Below are 17821 nucleotides of genomic sequence, written 5' to 3'. Positions count from 1 at the left end.
CTGTCAAACCACAATCCAATAGTTTCATTCGAGTTCAGGCAGCAGCTCTCATGGTGAGACTTCTCAGCTCTTCTTCATTCCTAATATTTTTGATGTTTTAGGCTTCTTTTTTGGTTTGTTTGTTTGTTTGTTTGTTTCTAGCAATGGAGTCTTCTTGCGTATCTGGAGAGAGGGAGGAGGAAGAGGAGTGTGACAGCAGCCAGTCCGGGTGGACCATGTACATTGACACTCCAACTTATCAAGATGATGCTGGGAATGATAGCAACTATAGCAATGTTGTTGTTGATGACAACGAGGAAGTCGGCATTCATGATGACAATGAGGATGATTCGTTAGCTTCTGATGCATCTTCCACATGGTGTGAGAGGAGGAATGCTGAGAATCACAAGGTTGACGATGAAGATGAGGATGTTAATAATGAAGACGACAATGAGTCTTGTGGTGTGCATCATCCTCGTCCTTCAAGAAATGTTGTTCAAAAGGAGAGCAAAGTTAGCAGAAATGTATGATTGATGGCGGTGTAAGGGTAGGGGAGACATGCTTTAGTTACTTTTGTGAACTTGGTTTTTTTTTTTTTTTTTTTTTTGACATAGAGGTATTTGCCGCATGAAAGGATTTATATGGATAAAAAAACTACAACGAAATGTGCCTTAGAATGTTAATCCCATGGAGGCCCTTGGGCACCTGGCCACTTCATATATATATATTTTAATATTTTATGAAATAACCTCGTTAAAAGTCATAAGAAATAGGACACGTGTAGTGGCTAATGACATGACGCATGTATTTCCTCGTTTAACAGGAAGGCCATCGGCCGAATATGTATTTCTTCTTCGTCTTCATCTCTTTCGTGTCGATTAATTCACACAGTGCGCCTTTCTTCGAGAGACGTATAGAATATGTAAGTTTTTTTTTCTTTAAATGTTGCTATATTAAGATTGCAAGAACAATGTTGTCCAAGTTTTCGAAATGAGAATGCATATACTTGCATTGAAATTGAACAATTTACATCAGGTAAACAAGACACACAATTGAATAGCTTTTGAATTTACAACAGCAATTGAATCAATCAAATTAAACAAAGAAAACATCCACCGCACTCCCTTCGAGCTCCGAAACAATGTCCTGCACGTTGAAGGAGGCGGTGGAGGCAAACATGAGCAGCGGCTTTGTCTTCGGCACCGCCACTGGCTCTGCCTCGCAGTTCAGAATCTGAAGGACCCTTCTCATGGTAGGCCTCTGAGCACAATTCGGATTGGCACAGCTCAGCCCCACAAGAAGAAGCCTCAGCATCTCTTTCTCGTCGAACTCCCCCTTCAGCTTCTTGTCTGCGGCCTCGATGAGCTTGTCCTCCGAGTACAGTTTCCAGACCCAATCCACCAAGTTCACCAGCTTCTGCTCCTTGGCGTTGCTGTCTTTCGCGTCGATAGGCCGCCTCCCGCAGCAGATCTCCAGCAGCACGACTCCGTAACTGAAGACGTCGGTTTTATCGGTAGCTTTCCCGTACTGGAGGTACTCCGGCGCGAGGTAGCCCATCGTCCCCGCAGTGAGAGTCGAAACAGGGCTCTTGTTGTGGTCCATCAGCCTCGCCAGGCCGAAGTCTCCGAGCCTGGGATTGAAGTTCGCATCCAGCATTATGTTGCTGGTCTTGATGTCCCTGTGAATCACCTGCTGCTCGCATTCTTGGTGTAGGTAGGTCAGAACCGAGGCGATTCCGGCGGCGGCGTGGTAGCGCTGAGGCCATTTGAGGATCGACATCGGCCCCGATTCGTGCACGCGATGGAGGAGTTTGTCGAGGCTTCCGTTGGGCATAAACTCGTAGACGAGCAGCAGCTCGTTCTTCTCGACGCACCAGCCTTCGAGTTGAACTAAATTCTTGTGTCTCAGACGGGCGATGATGGATAGCTCGCCCAGGAACTCGGATTTGCTATCGTGAGCTTGCTTCGAACGCTTGACTGCGGCAGCGGTCGTGCCCCCCGATCCAGGGAGGACGGCTTTGTACACCGTCCCGAATGCTCCGTTGCCGAGGATCTTGCTGCTGTGGAATCCTTTGGTGGCGGCGCTCAGCTCCTTGTAGGAGAACTTTCTTGGGCCTGTCAAGAACTCCGACTTGAATTCCTCCTTGTCGGCCTTCATCTGCATCCACTTCCTGACTGAGGCCCAAACAAGAAATGCAAAGACGACGCCGGCTGCGGTAGGTGCCACGACCGCAAGCCCCAAACTGAGGCTTTTCTGAGGGCCGCTGTGGGCGTCGGCGATGGAAACCACGCGCCAGGAGCTCGCAGAGGCATTTTGGGGAACAGTTTGCGTGTGGTTGATGGAGGGACCGGAAGCCGAGAAGCTCCAGTCCTGGATCGTGTACGCCTCTGTGCTGCCCTCCGTGGACGCCGAGAAGCCGGCGAACATGCGGTCCGCGAAGTGCTTGGAGAGGTCGATGGGGGTGATCAAAATCGGATCTTGGGGCTTGACGGCGGAGTAGCCGAGCCAAACCTTGAGCAAGGTGGCGTTTTGCCGGTACTCGATCCAAGTGGTGATCAGCCGCCCGCTCTTGAGATCGATGCCGTGAGGACTCAGATCGACGGCGGCGACGGAGACGGGGGCGTCGAGGTCGAGCCCGACGTGGTTGGCGCTGGGGTCGCCGAAGCCGGCGTCCAATCGGGCGTCGAACTCGACGGCGATGACGGAGCCGTTAAGGAGGTTGGCTTCGGGGGAGGGCGTGAAGAGCCCCAAGTAGGCACCGGCGGCGCCGAGCGTGGCGTTGGAGGGGGAGAGGAAGAAGGTGAGGCCGTCGCCGGCGTCGTCGGCGTTGGATACGAAAAAAGAGAATTTGGTGGCGAAGGAAGAAAGAGGGCGGAAGGGAATGGGAAGGGTGCAGATGGCGGCGCCGGCGCTGGTGGAAGGTACGGCGGTGTCCTTCGTGAGGCCGATGGTGCCATTGCGGAGCAAGGAGTCGCCGAGGAGAGTGAGGTTGAGGAAGGAAAAGGAGGCAAAATCGAAGCTCACCGAAGCAGAAGAACAAGGAGGAGGAAGACACAGCAGAAGAGGAGCTGCCGTAACTAGGATCAAGAACAGACCAGGGAGATCGAGTGCTGCCATTATTGACACTGAAAAAAGCTGTATTTTTTGCCACAAGCTGATAATCAATCACTACGGTGCTGTGCTACTTGTAAGATCAATAAAAGATCATCGACATTGGAAAGCAAATGAGATCAGAAATCGAGGCAGAAGAGTTTGGTGCATTTGGATTTAGGGTTTGAATTTGGTGGAATGATTGTAACGTTATAGAGCTGGAGGAAACATTCAATAAAAAACGGAGAAGAAACTCGAGCGTTTATGAGCCGCGGGTATACAACGGTCGGGAAATGGATTGGATTCGGTGTGTCGGTACACGAGAGTCAAAATTGGAGATCTGCTGGAGACACGACAAGATCTTGCGTTGGATACGCACGAATCTAGAAGTGACTTGTTGTTTTTGAAGATCCATGGGGTAAAAAGCTGAAAAAATTCGAGGAACATACTCCGTAAAAGTAAATTTTCCAAATAATAATATTCAGGGCCTGAAGAATAATAATTTTTAGTTGTTTTGTTCTACAATCACGTAAACTTAAATAATCAGATATTAAATTTATGCTTTTCCAACGTAAAAAAATGTCAACCCAAAAAGAAATCACTGGAGATCATGCCATTTTGGCTTAGTGGAGAACGAACAAAGACATTACATACCCTCTAATTGAAACTCAGTTTATGATATTTATCTGTGAGGAGGTTCAATGATGTTCTAGCTGATAGATAATCAATGGATATAAGATTTAAGTCTTAATATATTGTAGCTGATCCAAAAATATTGATAATTTGAATGAGTCCTTTTGAATAATTTTTAATTTATTTTGATGGTCAATAAAAAATTTCAAAATTAATAGATAATGGGATATCAGAATTATTAAAAAAAAAAAAAATCTAACTTTGTACTATTTTGCTATAGACAAAACATGACATATGGGCTTGCACTCATTGCTATCGGATCTAAGCAGATCCAATTTCAACACTTGATTAATCAACTGTGAAAATTTAATTCCGATCAGCTGGTTGAGATTTGATGGATTAAAAAGGGATTTTTCATGTACCCTGATTACGCTCTGATGGTAAGAGTGGAAACAGACTACCAAGTAACGATGGTTCAAATTTTACATGATACATTATATTTGGAGAATTTAAAAAATTTATGACTGGATTATCCGTGATGATCGTGCTTTCTCGATTTATGGCAATAGAAAATTTTCATTAGACTTTAAAGAATAGTCATATGGTATAAATTGAATACCTGAATTTACAAAAAAAAAAAAAAAAAAAAAAAAAAAAAGAGACTTTCATAGAACAACAACTATGCGAGCCACTTCATACAAGTACTGTTCTTGCTCATGATGTCCAGTTTTCACTTTATTGTCCCCATGACTTCTTCAATTTCCTTTTTGATCCGACTATGACCATCCTAAATTCTATGCAAATAATTTATTTTAGTTTTTCTTTCTTAATTTGTCATCTGAAACCCCAAATCCTTTTCAACATTAAGATATTATTCAAATCCATTGGAATGAACACCATACTATAATTGTGAGAGGCATATGATTACTTTTTATCGTCCCGGTACTTTCCCCACCCATCTCTTTGCAGGATAAGAAGCGTTATTTTCCGGTCGTGTTACTAGAGAAGTTGAAGTTGTACAATTTATTTATTTTATGACAAAGATATGCTCCTTGAAAGAACATTAAAGTGGATTCCATAACTTTCATGTGCGGAGATGCTCTTCAATGATGGAGTACTCTACACTCCCATAGAAAACAGAGCATTTAATAATTCACTAAACAAACAATGGGAAATTAGCTTAATATCAACGCGAGATAATGGACTTAGCCAGTACAGGAAGAGTAATAATACGAGCTCTTAAAGCCTTCATGTGAAGGGCGGCGCAGGGGCAAAGGTGGTCTCATCCACATGCTGGGAGTGCAAGGTGTTTTTGATCCTGTTAAAGCCGTTGGAAAATATGCCAAACCCAAAGACGAAACCAATAGCGACGATCACCGCGGCCAGCAAGATTATGAAGCAGCAACACCTTGTAGGGAAACACATCTCAGACCGATGGAAGGAGATGGAAAGAAATAAAGGAAAAGTGGGCAAACTATAAACAGGGAGGAGTAGAAGGGGTTGTTGACTTGCAGAAAGCCTGAGATGTGTTCTTTTCGGATAGGCTTGTTTAAACTTGAAGAAAGAGAGGTGATATGATTGTAGATGGTTTGGTGGTTTCGGCTTGGTAACACTGAGCATCGGTGGACAACTCAACCACTTGAAAGGAATACTTTTGACCTATATATAGGACCAACTATAGTTGATCGAACCTCCTAACCTTTTTAAATTTACAACTCTAAAGTTGACGAGGGCATCATGGTGACCAGATGGAGAAGAAAAAGGTGGTGAAGTGCAAGTCAAGGTTAATTCGCAGCAGCATGGCACTCTTCTTTCCAATCTCTTCTAAAGCAAACATTTCACTGCTATCCACAATGAGAAAAACGGAAAGAACAAAGAAGAGAGTTAATTTTATCTGATTTAATATACTATGAAACCAAGAAAGCATTGCGATGCAAAGAGGAGATTCCACATGAAGGCAGAGTGGCATAATCTCACTCTGCGTCTTGGTGGAGTCTTACGACGTTGCGAGACCAATGTTTCTTCTAGAAGATGAGTTAACAGGTGTGAGAGAGAGTTTGTCCATGGCTTGAGAAGAGGGAGTTGGGAAGATGTAGATTGGAATTGACTGTGGGGAAGAGAGAGATTCATAAGGGAGAAGTGCTGTCTGTCTGCTTGCAGGAGAATTGTAGAGAATGTGGGGAGCTTCTGAGAAGAAATTGACAGTTGAGATTGGAATTTTCTAGAAGAGAGAACAGAAGCAAATTTGACTAGAAAAGGTAGCTGCAAAATTTTTAATCTTTAAGTTAGATTACTTCATTAGAATAGAAGACATACGAAGGGGGGAAAAAAACAAAGATGAAACACGAGACTGCAGAAGTGTGTGCTCATCTTAAGACAAAGAAGGAATACAGTTGCAATCCCGCAGTATATTCAAATTGCAAAACTTAGCAGACTGTAAAATAAGAACCGATAATGCCTCATCTTCTAAATTAAGTGATGAAATATAACATGAGAGTATTACCAGTTGAGGCATGCAACCAAAAATCACCACAATCAATTGACAGAATAAACCAGGTGAAGAAACCTATGCTGAGAAGAAAACTTGAGATGCAATTGATATTGCTAACGCCCCCGCCCTCGTCCACGACCACGTCCCCGACCCCTACCACGTCCAACTGATCTCCCTGATTTAAGATCAGATAACAGTAAAGGTAGAGCTTAAATATGGATCCGATACCAATTGATGGTGGTGATCAAATTTAAAATGTACCTGCAGTTGGCTTTTTAGGTTTGACCCGAGGTGTTTCCTCAACCAGCAAAGTCTCAAGGTTCAAGCTGTCAGGTAGGATGTAGTATCTAATGTTATTACCTCTCACACTTAAGTGATCAAGGCTAACTGGATTTTTCCCTTTCACTGTGAGTTTCACAGTCTTCAAGTGTGTATTCATACTCACATCCACACCTACAAGACAGATGGAAACATATCCTAAGCTGGCTACCAAAATGAATAAACATTTGAAGACTGCTAGCAACCTATCTAATCAGAATTTGCATCAACCAATTGTCAAACAATATGATCATGCAATATTAATAAATGTCATAGTTCACAGCTTTATGCCCATTTAAGACAAGAATGTAGACACCATGTAAGCTACTCTTAGGATAATAAGGAAGAACGCAATAAACTAAAACACCTGCAAAGATAAACTATATAGAAGCAGTAGATAAGATGTGGAAGTGGATTGACACATGACATGAAAAAAAAAAGTGTTTTGGAATGTAGGATTTGTTTCTCCATAGTTTATTGAAAGACAACAAAATTGTGAGATTTAGAGACATTTTACTAAGAAAAACTACATCCATTTGAAACATGATTTTTGCTATTACCAACCAAGCCTTTATGGTCGTCTCAAAAGTGAATCTCTGCCACAACCAAATGATGCAATCATTCAGAAAGCTTAGGGTGTGTTTAGTTTGTTTGCATTTTCATTTCATTTTCCAGAAAACCGCATTTTCTCGTTTTTCAGAAAAATGACTTTTCCACGTTTTTCGTTTTCTTAGAAAATGCTCTCTTTTTCTTGAAAATGAATGTGGAAAATGCAAACCAAACGTGTTTTCCATTTTCTCAGAAAATGAAAATAGAGAACAACATGGAAAATGCAAACCAAACGCCCCCTTAGTTATCTCTGTAAGGGTTAATTTTGAGACACTAGGTCTGTTTAAGTGATTGGAAAGAAAAGAGAAGGAGAGAGGATTACAAAATTGCATATCAGCAAGCTTAATGACCATTGTAGCTTTTAATTTTGGAAAATATGGTTAAGAAACAAATGTAAGAAATCAAACAAAAATTCATATCCTAATGTCGTTTGAAACTGCAATGATGTATAACCTAGAAGACCATCTAAGCATTGTGCTAACAAAGTTAACAGAACATTGGTTCCTCCAATTGCATCCCCAATATTGCCATTAAAATAGTTTCATAAATGATGATGAATGCAGCAAAATGAGCACATCCAGTGTGGCATGACCATCAACAAGTGTAGCTCGTGCTTTCATTAGTCATTCAAAATTTTAAGGGGAATAATGAATAATATTGTGAGTCTAAAGCAGCACATTGATTGTTTATGCTTCATTGCTCGCAGACAATATCTAGAGTTCAATTCAGAATAATAGTACCAGCGTGTTTTTTATCTGCTTCATGACCACAATGTTCGTCACAAAACTGCTTTTCCTTCCTCCAACTTCTCTCTTCTACAGTTTAACTCATCTTTTCATTGTTGCCTAGCTACTAAATAGACAATAAATGATCTTCCATTTGGTTGAGTTTGACTTATTTGAACCAGCTGTGATCACTTGCAGTGATCACTAAACAATGCATATTAACCCTAACATAAAAGAAAACTTCCATGTTAATGAACTACAGAATACACAGAACATGCTTCGTGTCTGTCTTTAAGCAAGACTGATTTTATCAAGTCAGTATTAACTAGGACAAAGGTTTAAGGTATTGTTCTGTTCCCATGCATCAGTTCCCAGATGGAATGATTCTATGCCCTTGTTGTGCCAACATATGCTACTAGTGGCAATGGAAAAGAAGATGAGGAAAGACACCTAATCAGGAGATCTGTATAGTCTAGGATGGATTAGGAAGGAAAATTGTATGAGCCGACTATGATTGAGTATTTAAAATCTTATAAAATGAATACAATGCTGAAGCATGAGATCCAACTTCAATACATAAACAACAGAAGGTAACGGCTTACTCTTGATTGATATGTAGTCTTCCCACGATAGCCTAAAATTCTGAGATATCAAATATTTTCTGGTGAAATAGAGTGAATTTAAACTATAAAATGAAATGAAGAATAAAAAATGGAGGCTCTGTCCTACGAGTCCAAAGAGGTTAAGTTTATAGCGTCAATCAAATTACACCCAGACTAATAGTAGCCCTACAAGAAGAAACAATAAGATTAGCGGCATCCCATTTTCAATAGGGAAAAAAATGGCCACATCGAAAGCGTTAATAACAATCTTAATGACAAAACTCAAACTTGAGTTAGTTCATCAAATCCGGCTTACAAACATGGAGTCCAACTTATAAATTCGCGAATTTCAGGCCACAAAAAAAAATTAAATAAATCGAGCACAATATCCAAATGCAAAGTAACACGCAAAATTACGAAGGATAAAAAGGTAGAAGCATATGAGGAAATGCATCTTGAACCCTAAGCCCAAAGATCCATATGCACGTCGGGTTTCACCAAAACCCTAGTTCACACGAGAATAGGACTAGGAGGAGTACCTATGATGGTACCGTGGACGACGGTGCCATTCTTCAGCTCGATGGAGACAGTTTCGTTGGTGAGCTTCATTAAAAACCTAGCAGCCAAAATTTTTGGGAGCAGCAGAGGAACAAGAAAGATTAGTAAAAGAAGATTGACGAGAGAGAGAGAGAGAGAGAGAGGGTACCTGACGAGCTTCATCTCGGAGCAGGAAGAGTGAAAGAAGCGGCGACGACGGCTCTAGGGCTCCAAAGAAATGAGACAGGCGATTTATTCTTTAAACGGGGAGGGGAAAGAGAACCGTCACGCCTGAACACGGGCCGGCTTGGAGGGAGCTTTAAGAAAATCCGACCCGATTCGTTTTCTTTCGGTAATAAAACTCGCTGAACTTGAATCCGAAACCGACCCATGCTTTTTATTATTTTAAAAATTAGTTTTAATTAAATCATAACAAACATAGTTTTGAAGTTTTTGAGGAAGAACAACGATACTGCTCTTTCATTTGTGTCAATATTACTTTCAACATAAGTTTAATTGATACAGAGATAGTGTAATTCACAAATATACATTTACTTTGAGAATTAAGGAGTTCATTGTTCTTACAATTTGACTTCTTATTGTTCTTATATCCGAGAAGGTATCATGGGAATAGTGTTCTGCAGATAAGCAGCTGCTGCACCAACTCCACTTCCTAGCTTGACTGGGTATCCTACATCTCTGAGTACCATTTCCACACCACTCAGACAACCCAGCAATTGAATCTGCAAAACTCAAAAATGTTTAGTTAGGTCTGTTAATTTGTCCCAAAAATCTTAAACTCTTACATTTAGAAGCAAGGTAATCGATAGGATACATCGTTAAGGTTGCCCAAATGCCCTATCCTGAACACTTTGCCTGCTACTTTGTTGAGGCCCAATCCTAAGCTTAAGTTGTATCTCTCCCAAGCTCTCTTCACGATATCCGAACTGTTAATGTAAGAGGGAACTACCACAGCAGTGACAGTATCACTGAACCACTCTTCCTTCTGTGTGCAGTTCTTCAAGCCCCAAGCCTCAACTGCAAGTCTGTCAATTTTTTGATACAAAAGCTAGGATTTAGCTTGTGCTCACGAACAGTAATCTGTAAACAGCTATTATTTGCTTACCTTGTTGCTTTTCCGAGCCGGTTGTGCCGGGCTATCACATTGTCAAGACCCTCTTCGAATATGAGATCAAGGGAAGCTCTAAGTCCATATAGCAGTTGGATGGAAGGTGTGTAGGGCCAATAAGTTCCCAGTTTGTAGAACTTTATGTAGTCATTCCAGTCAAAGAAAACTCTAAGAGACTTAGCAGTCTTAGTGGCTTCGAGAGCTTTAGGACTGGCACACAGAATTCCCATCCCAGTAGGCATTGAAAGAGCCTTCTGTGATCCAGTCAAAGCGACATCGACTCCCCACTCATCCATGCGGAAGTCGAGAGCACATATCGATGAGACTCCATCAACAAGGAGCAGTGCAGGATGCCTGTACTCATCTGTAGATTCAAACCATCGAGGGAAATATATCTATCAGAAACAAAAACTGTAAAATTGAAATCCTGAAGAACTGAAATTTCAAATATTGCGTATCAAGATAATATCTGGCAATATGCTGCATTTCTATTTGCATTTTTTGCTTTTTATTCTGATTACTAGATTGTTTGACATACCAAGCAATTTCCTTACGAATGCCAAATTGTTGGTAACGCCGGTTGCTGTCTCATTGTGAACAATGCACACAGCCTTGATTGAGTGAGACCAATCAGTTTGCAGTTTAGAAGCCAATACGTCAAGATTGGCACCTTGTCCCCAATCACTCTCAATAACATTGACATCGAAATTAAGGCGCTTTTGTTGATCGATCCAAAGAAGACTAAATTGTCCAATGAGAAAAGTCACAATCTTATCACCAGGCGATAAAGTATTAGTAAGTGCACTCTCCCAAGCCCCAGTACCTGATACAAAGATCCTCATTAGAAGAAACAAATTGCAAGTTTGAACAATCAAAGCTCAAGTTATAATTATAAATGTCTAAAGATTATTTGACATAGTTCTGTGTGGCCATCAAGGTTAGCATGATCCCAAAATGAAATTTTGTCATTGGCAAAACTGCTTACATAGTAGAACAAAAGTCACAAACCTACCCAGAAGAGTCTAAGCATGTAATAAATCGAATATGTCTAAAGCGAGATCAAAGCATACCTGTTGTTGGGATAATGAATGGTGTTCCAATAGTCGTCTTGAAGATCTTCTTAACATCCTCTAGAAGAGTCTTTGTTAATGCAGGCACTGCAGGTGAGCGATAATCCTCATTATTCCTGTTCATTGCACGTATCACTGGCTCAGGAATATTAACTGGTCCTGGAACAAAGAGGTGGTTCCTCCCAGGTCCATAGACGAAGTCCATTTTCTTTCCAGTGAATTTCTTGCGATCGAAGGATGACTATGCCCAGATGACTGCTATGAGCACACCTGAAAGTACACAAAAGGGATGATAAGTGTCTCATTTCTTAGCTCCAGTTTAGTATATGCAGTCTTAGTTGCCCAAGAAAAGATCAAAAGAATATTAAAGTTCAAAACATACTTCAATAATTAGAGCTGGACCTCCAAAAAAAAATATATCCTTTGCTTATATTTTTGTTTCCATCTGAGGGAATCACAAAGTTCTCAGCTAACATATAGAACTATGGCCATTAAGCTTATTTTCTTGAGAAAAAAGTATTCATGTGGCAAAAGGCGATTCGCTCGCTCATGTGGCAACACCCCATGTCTTAATCATCGCACCACCCCGAGAGAACGAGAAAAAAGTATTCAGTACCTATATCTAAATGATAATTGTGTAATTTATCAAATAAGAATTCACAACTAAAAGAGAATTAATCATTCTCTAGACTAAAGAAAAACTTTCCAACTCCAAACCTATTTGTTTATTTCTTTCATTTTAAGAATGTAAAGGTTGGTTAAGAAAACAAAGTTCTCTTTCAATATGGAGAAAGATTTCAGCGGAATTGAGAATTTAAAACATCTTTATAAAGATATACAAATCCTGCATCCTGCACAAGTTTGTTATATGATTCTTATATGTTCTACATATTGATTTTCAATTATTTTGGTTTTTACATGTACTGCCATCTATTACCTTTTCATGGTTTAGAGGACATCACAACCTGGGTTTTCTTATTCCTTGGCACATAGTATTTGAATGATTTATGACCTTAGACAAGTGATATCTCTCATCACCAATTTATTTCAAAAAAATTTCATAGTTATACTATAAAAACTGTTGGAGAAGAAAAAGGATTGAATCAAGAAAAGCTTGTAACAATACTTGACAGTTTGAAGGAGAGAGAATTAATGCTGTGTTGCGTACCTTCGAACTACTTCTTCCCGTCGTGGAACGAGAGAAGGTGAGGTGAGGTGAGAGCAGTGGCTCAGTTTGTATAGTGACGGAGAGGCGCCAACGCACAGCGGTGTCAGCTGGGCCACGCGCGGTGGATAAGAGGAATCCTGAGGCGTACAACAAGTGTGCTCCTGGGAAGAGAAGATAAAGGGAAGAGTTTTAATTTGTATAAACTGTGGCGTTGCTCGTTTGAGGAATGCTGACCACAGCTTCCTTGTGCCGATGTCCTTCCTAATTAGCGTGAATTGAAAAAAGATAACAAATGAAAGAAAAAAAAAATCAAGAAATTGAGACAAAAGTTCATGTCGATGCCTTCCCACCAATGGGACAAAAGTTCTAACCTGATACAATACACTGGAACAAACGAACCAATGAGTGATTAAGCATTTCCACGGCATTCAAAATTTGCTGCTAAATTAGAATGACGGAAGAACGTCTATTATTATTAATTCATTCCTGAACAATAACTTATCCAGGAAAAGTAGGAATAATTGATAATAGTTTAATCTCTTGTATGCGGCCAAGAAAAATAGTCATGCATGGCAGCCTTATCCGCCACCATCGCAATTTCCTCAAAGCAACCATAATCAAGGTGTTAGGAGAACAAAACTCCAGAAAATCGTAGGGAGAATCTCCCGCTAACTAAAAAATTATTGGGAATGCAACCAATGGCTTGCGAGAGAAAAGCAGCATGTGGCTAGGCACATTAAGCGCCACCGGAGCCGTACTTCTTTCCAAAAACAATCAGCTGCAGCTTGTCATAGCCTGCAAGCACACCAGCACCGGCGACGGCCCGGAGGATGTTGGCACCGGCACCCTTGAACAGGGACTTGGGGCCTTCGTTCTTCAGTATTTGAGAGAAGGCGTCCAAAGAGCTCTTGTACTTGACGGCTTCACCGGAGGTCATCATCATTCTTCTTCGGACAGTGTCGATGGGATAAGAAGCGAGGCCAGCACCATTGGTGATCAGCCAACCCAGGGCAAAACTTGCAAAGAAACTATCCTGCAGGCATTATGATGCAGTGTAAGATTACAGCAAGTAGAAGAAAATGGCATAAATCATATGGTTTCTGGCTCACTTCGGGAACAAAATAAACACCTCAAGTGTTATACATAGGAGAGAGACTGGTTTAAATCACATCCAATTTCAGAGCAAAATAGTAGTAGATTAGTCTGGATAAAATCTAGGATAGTATTGACCAAATGTATGAAAATCCCAATATTACCTGCAGATTTCCAGTAAGAACCACTGGCTTCAAAGAGTCGTACATTCCAAAGTAAAGACCACGGTAGACAATAATCCCCACGCATGAGATATTGAATCCTCTGTAGAGTCCAGCAACGCCGTCTGATTGCAAGGTCTTTCTGTAAACATCAACCAGACCATTGAATTGCCTCTCTCCACCTTTCTTTGCAGCCTTGGAATCATTTGCTAAACGTGTACGGGCATAGTCCAAAGAGTACACAAAGAACAAGGAACAGGCACCGGCTGCACCACCAGAAGCAAGATTGCCACCAAACCATTTCCAGTAGCCATCTCTATCTTTCTTAAAATTGAACATCCTCTTGAAGTAGTCTTTGAAGGCAAAGTTCAAAGCCTGCCAAGCATTATATTCTCTGTTAAGAAGCAGTAAAATTCTATAATACAAAAAGGTGAGAGATAAAGAGAGAAATCTCAAGAATATCAGAAGACATAAGAAATCAAATTCCAAACATCATCATGCTCACTGCTGTATAGTGTTTGGTAATAAACTGTCATAATTTTAAGTTGAAGTTAAAATGGATGAACGGACACTATGACTGACTCTCTGACCATCGTGTTGCTATAACTCCTTGTAAGAAAGCCATGAAATCGAGCAGATAAAAGAAATTATCAGTTCCCATAGAAACAACAGTTTATTAGTTCAATCTCTATGATGCTGAAAATTTTTCTAATAGTTAGAAATTTTCTGAAGGTAAACCACCATAAAAGATGATATTCACATTTCCTTGAATATCTGGTATTGAACACAAATTTATCAATAGCCAATGTGTTGTTAGTATTTATATCTATGAAAAGCAAAAATGAGTATCTAAATGCTTAAAGAACCAACATGCTAAATAGACAGATTCAAAGATGTGCTGAATAAAATTTCTCAAACTAATGCATTTATATGCAGCATAAGCACATAATTTACCTGAGTGGGAAAGTAACGAATGACATTGGCAGTGTTTCCTCTCCATAGAGATAAAATACCTTCATCTTTAATTGTACGGCCAAAGCAATCTGTAATTCCCTTATAAGGTTCAGAGAGACGACCAGCCTTGATCATCTCATCTTGGTTCTGGATCAGCAGTTTCACACGTTCAATAGGCGCTGCAGCAGATTTGGAAACTGCAGCAGAAACTCCCCCCATAAGGAAATCAATTGCAAAGCCTGCAAACCCTTTTTCCGAAGGAGCATGAGCAAAAACCGGTGAGACGGATGTAAAGGCAGGTGACTGGTTGCTGCTAGTGTAGGCATGTATAGATGGTTTCTGAAATCCTCCATAAATGTGGTTTGCTGTCATGAACTGTCTTTCATATAAATTAGGTCTATACAAGCTGCGGTTGCGAGCCTGTGCATCTTGAGAAATCCTGGGTCTAAAATGGAGCGGCCCTGCAGTTTTCTGAATAACAGTCGGTTGATTAACCTGATCTGCCATGTCTTGCTAGTTAATGGCCTACACAGATCCACTATCAAAGTCAGCAGATAATTTTCAAGGCTCCCACCGAAATCCCACTACTATTTATTTGCACAAATTAAAGTTACAACAAAAATGGAACCATCAACATATTCAATATTCCTAACAAAACAACTGCAAGCTACAATGGGTATACAATCATGAACAACAAGATGAAATATGATATTTCAGTTATATAGACCCACTGACACATGGAAGTTCAATGAGCACCTGAAGTGGCAACAATGACAGATAGATAGAATAAGCCTCGGGTAATGGAAATGTGGTATGGATATGGGATTAATAACTCGGCGACTTCCCATTTAGTAAATGGCTATGACCATAATTTGGGTTGATTTTACAAAGCAATATGACATCAGCTAAAGTACAAAAACATATCATTGCCAATATACTGATTTCATCACTTAGTAATACAATATAATTTCACACAATGTTACAATCATCAAATAAGTGTTGTAACCAAGACACTCATTAGTAAACAATATAACGGTTATAGCAAATAGCCTGTTAGCTGTTCAGCCTGTCAAAGACATACTAGTCAGCATTGCAAAACGGTTTCATTTGGATTGCTTCAATTTACAAGTAAAATTCAAATGAAGCTGAACATGGATAAAATAAACAGAGAACATTTTCAAATCTAAAAAAGGAAGACAATCAACATAATGCTCTTTCTGGTTAAGGCTGTGGTGAGGAAACATTCACCGATTCATCCCCACAAGAAAAGCAGATCATTTCCTTAGTTTCAATATTCTATTTCGTTTTTAACAATATATCGCTCCATATTATATAGCATAACCGAATCAATGCAATCGCTTGGCCTATGTAATATACCCCCAACGCGCTACATCATCAGATGCGCCACGTCTTCAGCAGAAGAAAAGCCACGCGTAGCTGAACCAATAACCATTAGAGCCCCGAAAAACATTACAATAAACTGGATCAAACTTGGCAAGCACAAACATTCAGAGATATTACACAACACTACTCTGTTAAACATAGCAGACCAGTAAGATCAAGAAGCTTAAAAATACACAGGCAATTATTAGGTTGATTTTCTACAGATCCAACCCTACTTCTGCGAATTACGCATCGATCTATAAAAAAAATAACAGAATAGGATCCAGGATACCTCATTGGAAGTGATATACAACAAAAAAAACCTTAAAAAGACGGGCAATAAAAAGGAAAGTGAAAAAAAAAATCAACAAACTCAGATCGATCAAACAAGTGATAAGGAAATCGAGGACGAGTTACACCGAAATAGAGACAAAAACAAAGATCAAACTCTACCCTTTAGAAGTGCCGGTTCCGTTCGCCTCTTTCTCTTCGAGAAAAAGAAGCCGCTTTTCTCTTGGCAACAAGCGTGGACGAAGAAACCGTGATGATCCCTGCGTCTATTTAACGGGAAGTGTGCTTGATCGCTTCAATCGCTGTACGAGCGCGCCCGCACGAGAAAGGTATGCGGTGCGATATACAGACGGTAGATGTGGGAGTCCTTCAGAATATGCCATGCGGATTGGTCCTCTTGTTTTCAAAACAATATTAAAAAAGATATCTTATCATATTTTTTTTTATAAAAAAAAAACTTATTTTCAATATATTTAGTGATAGTAGTGAAATTAAATTAATTTAATTTGAATAAAATTGCTACACTTTGTTATATTAAAATATCTTTATCGACTTAATTAAAATTATAATAATTTTTTTTTATAAGATATATATGATAGAGTGCTTTAGTTTTAATATTTTCTTTAATGCTAATAAAAAAATGGTTTTTTAAAATTTTGCTAAAAGAAAATTTATGGTGAGTAATACTTTGTTTTCCCTTTGGGTTTACCCACATTAAGCATCCACCTTCCAATTAGGATAATCCATAATACACATTTTTCCAGGAACTTTGATTGGAATTATAATTCTAAAAATAATAATTTTTGAAACTGACTTTTGTGAGTTTCTATATTATATTAATGATAACAATCTCTTACCAAAAAAAGTATGAAAAAAAGATGAAAATTTTATATTTAAAAGTTTGCATGAATTGAAAAGATTAAAAATAAGAAACCAAATATGGTTAGACTTCATTTATATAAATTTACAAGAGTTCTTCAATGTTAGTCTGAGTCTTCTGCCATGCGCCGTGGAGATGTATTGAGTAATACATTGGATCCAGTAAACTGGATGATGATTTAAGTGATAAAAATTTTTTATTTTATCTCTATTTATTTATTCATAAATTTAGAAGTCAATTCTGTCATTGTCTACAAATATCAAAAGAGGAGAGGACAACTGTTCTGTGAATCTTAAAAATTAAAGTCAATTTTTTATTTATAGTTTTTAATGAGCCCAGGTTGTTATGTATAGGATATTATTTATAATACGTTCTTCAAGGAACATGGTGTCGTGGTGTAGTTGGTTATCACGTCAGTCTAACACACTGAAGGTCTCCGGTTCGGGTCCGGGCGACGCTATTTGGCTTTTTGCTTTTAACTGTTTATGATGGGAGGTATATGTGAGATATTATTTATATCAAATATATTATTTATATCAGAAAAACTAATATGGTGTCGTGGTGTAGTTGGTTATCACGTCAATCTAACACACTGAGGTCTCCGACTCGAGTCCGGGCGACGCCAATTTACTCTTTTGCATCAACATCATTTTTATAATAGGCCGACAAATTTGCTTCTTATTTGGGCCGATTTTCCGGTGGTGTTGTC

General features: G+C 39.6%; 5 protein-coding genes and 1 non-coding gene across 7 annotated transcripts; 2 read left to right on the top strand and 4 right to left on the bottom strand.

Annotated features, from left to right (window-relative positions):
* The first annotated feature begins 143 nt into the window (after positions 1 to 143).
* Positions 144 to 509, top strand: LOC122005373 (protein SOB FIVE-LIKE 4-like). Its single transcript, XM_042560400.1, has one exon. The coding sequence runs from the start codon at positions 144 to 146 to the stop codon at positions 507 to 509; it is 366 nt and encodes a 121-aa protein (XP_042416334.1).
* Positions 510 to 959: 450 nt separating this feature from the next.
* LOC122038103 (probable L-type lectin-domain containing receptor kinase S.7) lies at positions 960 to 3484 on the bottom strand. The gene has a single exon (XM_042597685.1). It carries the CDS (start codon positions 3094 to 3096, stop codon positions 1075 to 1077), a length of 2022 nt encoding a protein of 673 aa, XP_042453619.1. The 5' UTR covers positions 3097 to 3484; the 3' UTR covers positions 960 to 1074.
* A 2657-nt stretch (positions 3485 to 6141) lies between these two features.
* Positions 6142 to 9308, bottom strand: LOC122038102 (small nuclear ribonucleoprotein SmD1a-like). The gene is made up of 4 exons (XM_042597684.1): positions 9154 to 9308; positions 8987 to 9063; positions 6455 to 6646; positions 6142 to 6368 (listed from the first exon to the last, which is right to left on the bottom strand). Exons 1-4 carry the CDS (start codon positions 9165 to 9167, stop codon positions 6307 to 6309), a joined length of 345 nt encoding a protein of 114 aa, XP_042453618.1. The 5' UTR covers positions 9168 to 9308; the 3' UTR covers positions 6142 to 6306.
* A 138-nt stretch (positions 9309 to 9446) lies between these two features.
* Positions 9447 to 12507, bottom strand: LOC122038099 (serine--glyoxylate aminotransferase-like). Of its 2 annotated transcripts, none has more exons than XM_042597681.1 (6): positions 12352 to 12507; positions 11184 to 11453; positions 10652 to 10936; positions 10111 to 10477; positions 9820 to 10030; positions 9447 to 9727 (listed from the first exon to the last, which is right to left on the bottom strand). In XM_042597681.1, the coding sequence occupies exons 2-6, from the start codon at positions 11386 to 11388 to the stop codon at positions 9590 to 9592; spliced, it is 1206 nt and encodes a 401-aa protein (XP_042453615.1). In that variant the 5' UTR covers positions 11389 to 11453; positions 12352 to 12507; the 3' UTR covers positions 9447 to 9589. The 2 variants fall into 2 exon arrangements, with proteins under 2 accessions (XP_042453615.1, XP_042453616.1); XM_042597682.1 differs by having other exon boundaries at positions 9586 to 9727; positions 9791 to 10030.
* A 296-nt stretch (positions 12508 to 12803) lies between these two features.
* On the bottom strand, positions 12804 to 16548 carry LOC122038101 (ADP,ATP carrier protein 1, mitochondrial-like). Its single transcript, XM_042597683.1, has 4 exons — positions 16395 to 16548; positions 14559 to 15083; positions 13608 to 13979; positions 12804 to 13384 (listed from the first exon to the last, which is right to left on the bottom strand). Exons 2-4 carry the CDS (start codon positions 15063 to 15065, stop codon positions 13088 to 13090), a joined length of 1176 nt encoding a protein of 391 aa, XP_042453617.1. The 5' UTR covers positions 15066 to 15083; positions 16395 to 16548; the 3' UTR covers positions 12804 to 13087.
* A 950-nt stretch (positions 16549 to 17498) lies between these two features.
* Positions 17499 to 17572, top strand: TRNAV-AAC. Its single transcript has one exon. It is a non-coding gene; the product is annotated as a tRNA-Val (tRNA).
* Positions 17573 to 17821: the final 249 nt, after the last annotated feature.

Source organism: Zingiber officinale, chromosome 1A, assembly GCF_018446385.1.
Source record: "Zingiber officinale cultivar Zhangliang chromosome 1A, Zo_v1.1, whole genome shotgun sequence".
Taxonomy (NCBI): domain Eukaryota; kingdom Viridiplantae; phylum Streptophyta; class Magnoliopsida; order Zingiberales; family Zingiberaceae; genus Zingiber; species Zingiber officinale.
This window is presented reverse-complemented; position numbering and strand designations above follow the sequence as displayed.

Bases quoted from the DNA above. Each gene is read 5' to 3' on its own strand.
- LOC122005373 (XM_042560400.1), top strand. From the start codon at position 144: ATGGAGTCTTCTTGCGTATCTGGAGAGAGGGAGGAGGAAGAGGAGTGT.
- LOC122038103 (XM_042597685.1), bottom strand. From the start codon at position 3,096: ATGGCAGCACTCGATCTCCCTGGTCTGTTCTTGATCCTAGTTACGGCA.
- LOC122038102 (XM_042597684.1), bottom strand. The intron at 6,647-8,986 runs GTACTCCTCCTA...TCTGTCTTGTAG, and splicing joins CGTCCACGGTACCATCATAG to GTGTGGATGTGAGTATGAAT. The intron at 6,369-6,454 runs GTACATTTTAAA...ATCTTAAATCAG, and splicing joins ACCTAAAAAGCCAACTGCAG to GGAGATCAGTTGGACGTGGT.
- LOC122038099 (XM_042597681.1), bottom strand. From the start codon at position 11,388: ATGGACTTCGTCTATGGACCTGGGAGGAACCACCTCTTTGTTCCAGGA. The intron at 10,937-11,183 runs GTATGCTTTGAT...TCTTTGTATCAG, and splicing joins ATTCATTATCCCAACAACAG to GTACTGGGGCTTGGGAGAGT. The intron at 10,031-10,110 runs GTAAGCAAATAA...AAAAATTGACAG, and splicing joins CGGCTCGGAAAAGCAACAAG to ACTTGCAGTTGAGGCTTGGG.
- LOC122038101 (XM_042597683.1), bottom strand. From the start codon at position 15,065: ATGGCAGATCAGGTTAATCAACCGACTGTTATTCAGAAAACTGCAGGG. The intron at 13,980-14,558 runs GTAAATTATGTG...AATGCTTGGCAG, and splicing joins TTCGTTACTTTCCCACTCAG to GCTTTGAACTTTGCCTTCAA. The intron at 13,385-13,607 runs GTAATATTGGGA...TAATGCCTGCAG, and splicing joins TTCTTACTGGAAATCTGCAG to GATAGTTTCTTTGCAAGTTT.